The following is a 12,365-nucleotide window of genomic DNA, read 5'->3' as shown; positions in this document are numbered from 1 at the left end:
ACGTATATATTTGTGAACTGAACAATGCTTTACATTCGAAATCACATTTACAGCAAGCATATCCAAACCCAGCATGTTCCTTCCACCCTCCTCTTTGGATGCAGGAACAATTCAACAACGAGCATCATACACAGAGGAGATAGGGAACAGCTGTACAGTACTAGCTCTGTACAGTCACGTCGCCACGTGGTGATGTGCTGCGGGGAACACAAATTGGGCTCCTGGCGCCGAAGGGTTCGACGGCTCCGCAGGATGGCAATGGAGGCGGGCTGGGCGGCAGCGAGAATCGGCAGCGAGAATCGGCGACGAGTAGATGATCTCATGTCGCGCGTCGCCACGGGATCGCGCGTCTCACATCACCGGTCAGTGCTGCCGTCCCTGATTTCCCCAGCGGCCACACCTGGATGACTTCCCCAGCAACGTTAGATGGAGCAGAGGGGGGGCGGGCTGGCCGGCAATGAGGATCGCCAGCCGGTAGATGGTGCATAGGGACGTAGGTTGGCGGACGCCACGTGATCGTGGGTCTAGCGATAAGACCTGTTCAAAAAATCATCGTGAGACTCATCCATTCCACAATCTAATGGTTAGACTGAAGATGAGAGAGAAGAAATACACACATGTTATTATAGGAGAGATGGTTTTTCATAAGACATAGTTATATAGAATTTATTTCCTCTCGTGTCACCGATCGGTGCTGTTATCGCCCGTGAAAGATAGGAAATAAGATTTGATGAATCACTCTACTATCTTTAGTGGCATACTTCAAAATTTTCTAAAACCATATGATAATTATAAAAATATCCATACATGTTAACACACGGATTTATTTTATATTAGTGCCAGTAGTATAGGGCACCATAAAGATTCTCTATAATGAAACACTTTTACACAAAATCCTTCACACAGTGATAAAACCTGGATAACTGCGCCTAGGATAATGGGATGAATATTTGACTTCAGATCAAAATACTATGGGAGTTAGATATATTTAGACCTTTACACCATATAGCCCATTTACTCGTAATATTTTCCCCTGTGTGCGAGAGAGAGAATGCACATTTTATATTAAGTCAAGGACGACTTGCTATGAGTACCGCTTGACGTGAGAGCTATATATGAACGCTGCTTGGCTAGCTAGGTGCAAAGGCTACTTACACGGGATCGAAGGCATCCTGTTATCCGGCTTCACGGGTACGCATGCGTGCTTGCTCCAAGTTCTCTTTCCTTTTCACTTTTCACTGTTCTAGTATCTAGCCAGCTAATATCTCGAGTACCCTAGCTAATATGAACATCTATCTTCGACTAGGTGTTCATCAATTTAACGTGGAAGATTCTTTTATTCAGATGTATTTGTCTTTTACACGTTGTACCCTAGCTCGCATCTCTATTTGTGTGTGTTTTCCTGACTGAATTAGTCTATATATATATCAAAGCAACAGATACGCGCACGATGTCGTACTGGAACAACAGATCGTACTTCGGCGGCCAGAGCGACAACAACCAGAACCAGGACGGAAACGGAGGCGACCAGTACGAAGCAACCAGCGGCAAGAAACGCTCGTCTTCGCGCCTGAAGAAGAGCAGCAAGAAAGACGCCGACGCCGATGAAAACTACCCCAACTACACCGCCAACAACAGCGGTAGCCACGATGACGTAGCCGGCTACACCAGGAACGGTAACAACAACAACCGCAGCAGCAGCAACGATTACAGCGGCGGCGGCAAAGCCTACAACGGCGGCGCGGTAGGCGTGCCCTACTACGGCGGCGGCGGGTACAACACCAACACTCCCTACGGCAGCGGCGGCGGCGACGTCTACGTGCCGTACACCAACGCTCCCTCGGCGTTCTGGGCTCCGCAGGACGGCGCGCGGTCGCCCATGTTCATCAGCACCAAGGAGGTGCACTTGCACGGCGCGCCGGGGTCGCAGTACGACAACGACAACGATCAGCGGAGGAGTGGCGGCGGCGGGGGCTTCTTCGGCCCGGCGTTCCATGCCGTCGGCCATTTCATCGACCGCCAGTTCGGCTTCAACAACAGGGACTGACGCACGTATGGCATGCCATGCATGCGTGCTCGCGTCGACGACAGATCATATCTGCAACAGATTTCATATATCTACGGCACACACACACCCACCCACACACACATACACACACACACACGTCGTACGTGCAATTACTATACGTTTTATATACACCCATGGACCAAGTAGTACGTATATATACTTCCTCGTACGTGTGCTAAGCTAGCTATCGCTCACATATGAGGAGCAATTAATTTGTTCAGGTCAAAGGTGTCCGTTCGTTTCGTTCCAATTCCGAGTGTGCCACCAGTGTTTTCCGTTCCGTTCTGCGTGATCAATGTACGTAGTTGGTGTGTACTGCATGTATGCTTGTGTGCAGAATGCAGATATATATATATATATATATATATATATATATATATATATATATATATATATATATATATATATATATATATATATATAGTATTTGCATATATACGATTGCATGCTTGTGTTAACTATTGTTGCAGTTGCATAGTGATTTCTTTTTAGTGGAGTTGCATAGTGATTTGAGATAAGTGCAAGCCATCATCGATCAAGTGGGTGTTTATACATAGTGACGGTGATGCTAGAACTAAAAAGATCCTGGTGCATCAATATTCTACCAAATATAGACTTAGTAACAAGTATTAATTCTTCTGGAGGCTGGTGAACGAGCATCAGGGGAGCTTGTCGAAAATTTACAATAAATATTAAGTCTAGATTTTATTAGGAGAAAAACTACATGAAATAAACATAATACGAGCACTAAAACTAGTAGGTCTATCTTGTACTTCAGATCGAAAAAGATAATATTCGTGATAAAAGTTTTATGCACAGCTTACTTATTGGGTTGAAAAACACGAGCTTTCACGAGGACGATCTAGTCGATGTCGTGGAGAAGCAACTCCTCGAATGTAGTCGACGTCGATGAAGTAGCCAAAGTAGATGTCGACAATGCGTGCCGGGATGAAGACGTGGTCGAAGAAGAACACACCAAGCGGTTGCACGAAGACACTACCAAAAAAAACCTGATTGCCGTCCAGTGTAGGACTCTACGTAGAAACGGTTTCAGAGATCCCGCTCTCCTCCTCCTCGGTGCACACTAGGAGAAGAGGACAACAAGATCGCAACAACAGAATAGTTCAGTGGGAAATTGAGAATGCAAAATCAGAGAGACTCCACCAAGAGTCTCCTCCTTATCATATATCCATAAAAATGGCAGTTTATACCTGCCACAAATGGCAATTAAATCTAACGTTTTAATCTCATTAAACAGCACGACCATATTTATATGAAAAATGTGCGAAATCGCATATGTGAGTATAGCCAAAATCCCTCTCTTTCTCTCTCTCTCCCATAGATTTCTATTTTAAACAAAAAAGATATCTAATTATTTAAGCATGTCTAACTCTTCTTAAACTAGCAATATGAGATAAAAATATGCATGCTTTAGAATCTCAGAAATAGCTCATAAATATGCCAAATTCCAACAGAGCTCGCCTTGCCATCGCCCCTGCATAGTGTGATGCGTGTTCGGTCTTTGCTGGTTGATTAGAGACGACTGTGTTTATTTAGTTGGACTCTCACGTCGTTGCACAATCAGCTAGCTCGCGACTTCTTGAATTGAACACTGGCTTGCTTATCCGGTCCTCAACCTCGACATGACGTACATCAATATGCACAACAACAATGATGCAGAGGGCGGAAACGATGTTTCCATTATTAAAAAAAATGCACAACAACGATGGGGTGATCTATCTTCTTGAAGCTAATTGGAAGAGGAGATAGACACGTCCTTATCCGTTGACGCACGAAGCAGCGACCATCACCACTCTGATTTTATTTTATTTTTTGTTGTGGAAATCACCACTTTGATGGGCCAGCCTATTATAAACAAGACAAAAACCGTGCTCTCCACACGGACCAATAGAACGAAGAAATGACCACCGCTCCTGAACGGACCAAATAGCCCAATACAGTAACCTCCGAGGATTTTTTATTTTTATATTTCATAAATAAAAAAATTACAAAAGTAGACATTCATTTTAAAAAATCGCACATCTAAATTTTCGTCCTTCTAACGAATGATAGGTTTAAAAGTAAAAAAAAATACTACATTCTACTGCTCTCCAAATTCAAAACATTATCCAAATTGTCATGAAAAAAAATTGAAATTTTTATGGTGTATTGGTTACTATGATCTAGCTCTCTAAAAAATTTAAACATAAATATAATGTCAGACTCTTTAAAATAAAATTTGTTTGAGTTGAAATTTTTTGAAGAGTTATATTATAGTATCCTCTACGCCATACTTTTTAAAAAAAATCATGGCTATTTTTATAGTATTTTAAATTTTAAGAGCATTAGAATGCTATATTTTTTAACCTGCAACGGCGAAAATGGACGTCTATTTTTACATATTTTCAATTTAAGAAATATAAAAACAAGAAATTCAACCTACGAGCCAGTCGAAACATGGGCCGGCCCAATACTAAAGTGCAAGACTCCACCTCATCATCTACCGGGCCCTACATAACGTCTGGGCCCGAGCCCGAGCCCATAGAAGCAATCACCAATTCCAACCGCATACGTACAATACGAGGCCGCAACCTTCCCGTATAGGAAGAACTACGCGAGGAAGAAGAGGCGACTACGGACCGAGGAAGGAAGCGCGATGGGGAAGGAGCTGCAGCTGCTCTTCCTCGCGGCCACAGTCGCCGCCGCGGCCATCCTGACGACCGGTAACGAACAAATCATCTCCAATCTCAAACTCTTCTCTGGACAGTTCGCCGAACAAAGATTTCTTTTTTCCCGGTTTTTTTTGGCCTGTGCGTGTTTTGCTCATCGCTTGCTTGATTTGTCTCCAGCGTCGGCGAAGAAGTCCCGCGACGTCACGGAGCTCCAGATCGGCGTCAAGGTATGTACCCTGTAGCCGGGACAAGTTGCTGATCCGTTTTACTTGTTATTGTTTCGGATTTCTGCGGATCTGCGATTTATCAGTCCGTTGATCTAGCAATGACAAATGGTCTGTTTACACAAGTGCGGGGTGAGAGGTGTGAGCGTGAGCAGATTCGCAAGCGAGGTGACTGAGTTCAGAAAGGAGTTGGCTTATATGATGCTAGGATAGGGAACTACCCAGATCTGCAAGTGCAAATGGGTTCCTTTTTCCCACTTGAACTCAAGATGATGGATCCATGGAATGCACTTAGCTTCACTTGACCTTTATGATATTCTGTTTACAGAATGAATTTGGGAAGTGATTATGGTAGTGTTCATTGTCAATTGCTCGTTATTTCTTATACTCGGTGGACAAACTAGAAGAGGTGAAACGGTTTATGTAACCAAGTAGCCTGTATTAGACTACTCCCTTGTATCAAGAAACAGGAGCACTATTGGCACATACCACAGAAAAGTCGCATTTGGATCCAGTGGCGGAGCTTGGGCTGAAATTCAGAGAGGGCCGGTGAAGCTAAATGGGTTCCAACTGGACCATAGGGGGCCGAATCAATAAAATATGAGAGATTGGACCTAAAATACACTACAAAATACAGAAAATACACTATAAAATACAAAAAGTTTGTTGGACTAGGGGGGCACTACCCACCCTGGCCACAACAATGCTCTGCCCCTGTTTGGGCTATAAGGAGTCACTGTTGGAATGATGTTAAAAGTTTCCTATTTTGGGGCTTTATCAAATGCTCCAGTAGAAGGGATGGAAATTCAAAGCTGAGTAGATAACTTCTGCTGTTAATTTCGACCACTGATTCAAAGAGAATTGCAAACTCATTACTAACAATAATAACATCATACTATGTAAGAAGTGGAATGTTCAGTCACTAATTGATGTGCGCATTAGGGAGTGTGGTTGGTGAAGAATTTGCATATCAACAGGTTTGCTTTTAGCAATCCATAAAATGAGAAGAGAACCGTATATAGATTATGAGTTTTTTGTTGTTACAATCGAAAAAAGTACCGTCCTTTTGACTCTCCATGACATTTTATTTTTTTGCCCATTCTCCTTTCAGTACAAGCCAGAGTCATGCACCCTTCAAGCACACAAAGGCGACCAGATTAAAGTTCATTATCATGTAAGTATCTAACCGGTATATTTGGAAGCCTTATGATATTTTCCACATTGTTTGTTGCAATGCTGTAGCCCTTTAAATGATTCGTGCATAGGGAATACAGATATATATGCATGCTCATGTTTTGCAGCTTTATTAACTCGAACCTATTTAGATATTTATGCCAAAAAAAGTGTGGCAACTGCTTGGCAGAATGATCTTTGTAGATTCTATATACCTTGTTTGCCATTCATACTTGATTAAATCACTCTTTGCTACTTTTACTGGACCATATTACTTTCCATATATTTATTATTCAGCTGAAAGGCTTGATATGCTGTGCAGGGGACACTCACTGATGGATCAGTATTTGATTCTAGCTACGACAGAGGTGACCCCTTTGAATTTACTCTTGGAAATGGCCAAGTGATAAAAGGTTACTGTTCCTTCCTCTAACGCTAAACTTTTGCTATGTTTATCCGTGGTCCATACTAGACTGACATGGACTCGAAGAATATGTCATCAGAAAAATGGGTGAAATGTATTATGTGATTCATGTCACACGCATTGTTGTTTTTATCTATAGGTTGGGACCAAGGATTACTAGGTATGTGTGTCGGTGAAAAGCGGAAGCTAAAGATACCTGCAAAGATGGGTTATGGTGAACGAGGCTCCCCACCGAAGATTCCAGGTATGGATGATTATTTGTTTGCTTGCTTGCTGGTTCCATGTGGAGAAATGATGTGTGTGTAGATTCTCATCTCCAATCTGGCCATTTTACCATGTCTCGGATGTGCATATATCAATATGAAGAGTCTTCCATCGACCTATGATACTAACTTGCAGTTTTGTAATCAATAGGTGGAGCGACTCTGATCTTTGATACGGAGCTTATTGCTGTCAATGGAAAGACATCTGGATCTGGCGGTGCAAACGCTGAAAGCAATAGCGAGCTTTAAAACATTGAAGAGTTTCAACTCGTGCGTGTAGCAGCTTCACAAACAGTGGCGCGCTGCCTAATTTTCCATTAGACAAAAGGGTTGCTGCTTCCTTCATGTGTTTTAGATGTCACAAAGACAAGTCAGGTTAAGCCAAATCATCTGTTTAAGCGATTTGCCGCACTGTCAATGTACTCTGCAATCATTTTTTTCGCTTGATTGGATAAAAACTGATTTGTCTTCAACATTACGACCTGTTTGCATTGTAGCCGTTAACGCAGATCAACACCTTCTAAAGATTCAAATGTGGCCGTGTTGAAACAAGGAGTATTTGCACATGAGTGATCAGTGATTGCCAGCTTTTGCTTCGCTGATGTTACAGCTTTCCTGTGAACCGAAGAATGTGTCGATTTCACGCAGCGTACTGCTCTGCCAGGAACACCAGCACAAGCTGTTGACGCGTGAACCGATTCAGAATCAGAGGCCATATTCACAGTGGACAACACAGCACAAGCAGCTTGTGTTGGGATCCCATGCGATTTGCCATTGGCGCGCAGGAATAAGCATTGCGTCTGCAGCATGACTCTGCGCCCCATGCAGCATGAACCGCGCAGCGCATGTTCAGGAACTAACAGTGTCGATGCGACGCAGAGGATAAACAGTTGTTAAAACTTAAAAGGCAGAATGGCTTCTGTAGTCTGGTGCAGCGTGCGCGTGTTTTTACTATAGATCTTTGACCTGAGCAGCTGTTCGCTGCATAGTAAATTTTGAAGTTCGTGCTGCCAAGTGCAGAGACCAGTGACACCTGATGAACCACAACGAAACCGTCTGAAACGAATTCAGGCTTGCGAGCCTGATAGGACACTAGAAGCACATTTTGAGGCGATACATTTGTTGATTCTACACGACCAGATTCTACGTGAAGGACGCTCCTGTCATCCCCTGCATGCTTTGCTCAGGTCTCAATTTCACACGAGCGCCAGATGGAACGGTGACATGCTAGTCAAAGCTAGTACTTAGCTGTTAGCGCCATCAGGCCGGTCCAGAAGTCCAAGCAGCAGATGAACGGATTTGACGCGTTGCATGCATGGGCGTCACTCATGGCTTTCGCCTCCATGAGACTGCTGCACTGTTCATGCCTGCCTCGAAAGGAAGAAAGGTCGTAGAAAAAAAGATGATCGTCTCGTCTTTTCCCCAGGCAAACGGACAAGGCGTGCCGTTTCCTATCCCGTGCTTCAGCAACTGTTCATGAGCTGTAGCTGCGCGTGGCATGGATGCACGAACGGACGCACACCTCGGCGACGACGATGGCAGTGGCGTGCTCACGCAAGGGAATGCGCCAGAAAAAACTGTGTCCGCGCTGTAACGGGCTGACGATGGCTGCTCCAGTTTCTTTTTTGCCATGGAGTCCATGGTACGGCTTGGGGTTCTTTTGCCATTGCTGTTGAAAATTTGAAATAAACTTATGCTGTTGAAAAAACATTGCGATGCCAAATTAAGCCTCGGCAACATGACGGATTAGCAATGCCCAATCCATTCCTCTTGGAGGATTTCTACCACATGAACAACAAAAAAATGTTTACTGCTTCAGATATTTCCAGCACGGGATCACTGAAGTCCTCTGCACGGACCGTCGAAGCCTGTGTATTCAATGTTCAACTGAAAACTGTACTTCACATGCTCTAGATACAGTACACTGACAGTATCTCTGCTCTGCATCGCATCGTGTTGCTGATCAGACAGGACCGGAGTAGTCCTCCCTCCACTTCATTTTTACTGGGAGAATGTCATCTGCTACTCTGCTAGCCTCTGCTGCAGCCAACGCCAGTGCCAGTCACTGATTGGGGTGACGCGTTGGCGTTGCCACAGCAGCGGAGACCCTGACCTACCATCTACGGCCGCTCTACGACAGCGGCGCACCACCGCTGCCTCCTGCAGCGAAACAAGTCCCAGTGGCATCTCTATCCGGTTAGTGTTTACCTGATTGAACAAAGTTAAATATGATGCGATAATTTTAGATGTATGGGATGGTTTGAATGAAATAGTATAAGTAGTTTGTTTTATTAGATATATGAAATAATACGAGAATATATTTGATTGAATATATTGGAGGATACGAAAACGTATTTAGTTGCTTAAAAGTCATGTATTATATTCATGAGAAAAATGCAAAATCCCTCAAAAGTCACTTGTATTTTAAATTTCCCTCCTAAAAGTTGTTTTGTTGCAAAAAACCCCTAAAGGTCTGGTTTTGTTGCAAAAACACCCCTAAAAATTCAAAAAAAATTAAGAAAATCAAAAAAAAAATCTAAAAAAAACTAGAGACACTTCTAAGATCTTTTGTGAATTTTTTTTAAAAAAAATAATATCCTTTTCATCATATTTCATGGACAATAAGTTTGAAAAAAAAAGAAAAACGTGCTGCTCATTTATTAATTTGAGTTAAATGCATAGTTAATTATTTACTAATCCAAAAATCATGAAACAGATTTTTTTTAGTCTTCTTACATGATCCTCTATCTTCTAAAAATACATGAAATTTTGAAATAGTTATTGTAACGTGCAAGATTGAGTAAATGTGTTGCAGATAGATTGATTCATAACTAATCCATAACACCTCTAAAATTAGTGAAACCACTTTTATTAGTTTACTTAAATAATTATTTGTGTAGGAAAAATAATGATAGACATGATAAAATTAAAATAACATGAGTTAATAAATGAGCTGCACATTTTTCTTTTTTTTCCAAACTCCCTCTCCATGAAATATGATGCAAAGGATATTATTTTTGAATTTTTTTTACAGAAGGTCTTAGAATTGTCTCTAGTTTTTTTTTGAATTTTGTTGTGATTTTTTATTTTTTGAATTTTTGGGGGGTTTTTGCAACAAAATCAAAATTTTAGGGATTTTTCTGCAACAAAACAATTTTTTGAAAAAGTCAAAATCCAAATGAATTTTGGGGGTTTTGCATTTTCCCTATATTCATGTATAATTTAATTATTATATATATATAACAAATTTTATATTTGTGATTATTAATAAAATATTGTAATTAGTACTAATCATTACTAATTCTGGTTAATCATAGCTTTAGTTGTCAATAATCATCACTAAATCCTATATAATAATTGTTTATGGTTAACAACATCTAATTGTAACTAATATTTAACTAAAAATATTTCATAACTACTAATAGTCACTAATCATCTCTAAATATAAGTAATTAGTAGAGTTGATTGAACTTGTACATGATAGTTTGACCAATTTTTTTAATACGATGATACATGATATTAAGAGAATATTTTTATAATCTGCATCATTTTATTATAAATAAAATGATAAGATTCAAACAGCTAAAACATAAACATACCCCTACCATCTCATTTAAGAAACCAACCACTGCCTAAGCCACTTGTTCTCCCTGTCACCTCAGCTCTGCGCCATGTCAGGAGTACTTGTACTGTGAGCTGTGATACCCCTATTTAACCTCGTCACCCACTCATCTCTCTCTCTTACCCAATAACTATACGACTACAGAATCAGAAACAGCAACAGCAGTGCTCGTGGCAGTGGCAGCACTCTCTCCTGCTCGTTGTCTCAATGATTAGAGCCCATGTTACCGAGGAGGAGCAGGGAGGCGACAAAGATGCCTGTCACAGGCACCGGTAAAAAGAGAGGGAAAAAACTGCAGCTTTCTCCTCTCCACATCATCAGCAGTAGAGTAGAAGTACGAATGCTTCATTAATAATATAGCTGCTGCCTTGCCAAAATCAAACAGTAAATAAATCAATTAAACCGTACTCGATCGGATGCTGCGGTCCGCGGAGAGTTGTAAACAACGAGGGCCGTGATCACTCGAAAAGACAGCGCGAGATGCAGCTCCGGCTCCGGCAGCGAGCTCTCTCTTCCGGCGCAGGGGAGACGGATTAACTGGCGATCACGAACGAGATTAGCCGGTGGAGGGTCACGAGCTGGCGATCCCGTCCAATCTAGAGCAGCATTGTTCTGAATTCCGATGGGATGGCACTGGCGATCAGCACTGGTGATCAGCACTGGTTAGATTTTTTAAAACGTTAACGTTGAAGTACAAGTTATAGTATTTAAACTTACAATATATCTAACACTCAACATATCTACACATCTAAGACATACAAATTATACAAACTTACTAAAATGATTTATAAAATCTTCGACTCTACAAACAATAGGTACGTAAGTTCCGTGGTCCGCGGTGGTTAGATCTTGACCGGACGTCGAGGGGAAGGCGGATTCCCATTATCCTTTTGGGATTATTAGTTGTACTCCCTGTCTGGTGTCTCTTCCCCTCGGGGAAGGATGGAAGGGAAGGCGCAGCCCCACATGGCGGCCGGGATAAACTACGCCACCACGCAACTCGCCACTTGCCGATTTGTTGTGTTGCTAATACCACTACGCTAAGACACCGGACCTCTTGTTTAATCGCACCAAGCCCGAGGCAATCATTGACAGGGGATTTGATGCCCGGCCCAGTCAGAAGCTGACGCTGTTGTGCCTCTGCTGAAATTTCTCTGCGGTGGCGTCCCGTACAGGGCCAGAAGTTTTTACTGGTAGACTGATGAGCTTTTGGGACTAATCCGTCGTTTGTCTACAGTAAATTTCGTCCTAGAATATATATACACACTCCACTAATCTAATGCTGGACGTGTCTGGTGTCATGTCACCGCATCATTGTCGATAAAACTCGCATAGGACACTGTGCAGGCTGGTAAAAGTTCTACTAGCTTACTACCGCTAGTATGTCAGGCAGGCGCCAAAATATATCCATCAGCTCAGAGCCCTACGATGGTGGATTAAGGATATGTTAGGTTAGTTGAACAAAGTTAAATAGGATGTGATCATTCTAAATAAGATGTTATCGGTCGGCTGTTTAATTAGATGTATATGATGGGTATAGGAATATATTTGGTTGGAAGTATTAGATGATACGAGAATGTGTTTAGTTAATTAAAAAATATATATTATATTAACATATAACTTAATTATTTTATAGGAATAATATTTTTTATATTTTTATTATCAACAAACTATGCTAATTAGTACTAATTATTATTAATTATAGTTAATCATAATTTAATAATAACTGATAGTCACTAATCATCATTAACCGTAAGTGATTAGCGAAGTTGACACAACTGTACAGAGTCATTCTATCGATTTTGCCGCACAACTCGGTACATCATTTTCTTGATATATTTTAAGAAACTGAATCATCTTATCATGAACGAAATGATACGATTCAATAAACCAAATAGCAGAAAGTGCTCAGATCTCAC

At 41.6% G+C, this 12,365-nt stretch overlaps 2 protein-coding genes across 3 annotated transcripts; both read left to right on the top strand.

Annotated features, from left to right (window-relative positions):
- Positions 1-1,139: 1,139 nt before the first annotated feature.
- On the top strand, positions 1,140-2,413 carry LOC133890845 (uncharacterized). Of its 2 annotated transcripts, none has more exons than XM_062331460.1 (2): positions 1,140-1,191; positions 1,440-2,413. In XM_062331460.1, exon 2 carries the CDS (start codon positions 1,451-1,453, stop codon positions 2,045-2,047), a length of 597 nt encoding a protein of 198 aa, XP_062187444.1. In that variant the 5' UTR covers positions 1,140-1,191; positions 1,440-1,450; the 3' UTR covers positions 2,048-2,413. The 2 variants fall into 2 exon arrangements, with proteins under 2 accessions (XP_062187444.1, XP_062187436.1); XM_062331452.1 differs by having other exon boundaries at positions 1,163-1,191; positions 1,434-2,413.
- Positions 2,414-4,625: 2,212 nt separating this feature from the next.
- Positions 4,626-7,400, top strand: LOC133927220 (peptidyl-prolyl cis-trans isomerase FKBP15-1-like). Its single transcript, XM_062373580.1, has 6 exons — positions 4,626-4,791; positions 4,918-4,967; positions 6,076-6,138; positions 6,460-6,550; positions 6,701-6,805; positions 6,976-7,400. The coding sequence occupies exons 1-6, from the start codon at positions 4,725-4,727 to the stop codon at positions 7,071-7,073; spliced, it is 474 nt and encodes a 157-aa protein (XP_062229564.1). The 5' UTR covers positions 4,626-4,724; the 3' UTR covers positions 7,074-7,400.
- The last annotated feature ends 4,965 nt before the right edge of the window (positions 7,401-12,365 follow it).

The sequence above is a fragment of the Phragmites australis genome, chromosome 1 (assembly GCF_958298935.1).
Source record: "Phragmites australis chromosome 1, lpPhrAust1.1, whole genome shotgun sequence".
NCBI lineage: Eukaryota > Viridiplantae > Streptophyta > Magnoliopsida > Poales > Poaceae > Phragmites > Phragmites australis.
This window is presented reverse-complemented; position numbering and strand designations above follow the sequence as displayed.

Coding starts and splice junctions, on each gene's coding strand:
- LOC133890845 (XM_062331460.1), top strand. CDS start 1,451: ATGTCGTACTGGAACAACAGATCGTACTTCGGCGGCCAGAGCGACAAC.
- LOC133927220 (XM_062373580.1), top strand. CDS start 4,725: ATGGGGAAGGAGCTGCAGCTGCTCTTCCTCGCGGCCACAGTCGCCGCC. Junction 4,968..6,075: donor AGCTCCAGATCGGCGTCAAG/GTATGTACCCTG, acceptor TTCTCCTTTCAG/TACAAGCCAGAGTCATGCAC. Junction 6,551..6,700: donor AAATGGCCAAGTGATAAAAG/GTTACTGTTCCT, acceptor TTTTATCTATAG/GTTGGGACCAAGGATTACTA.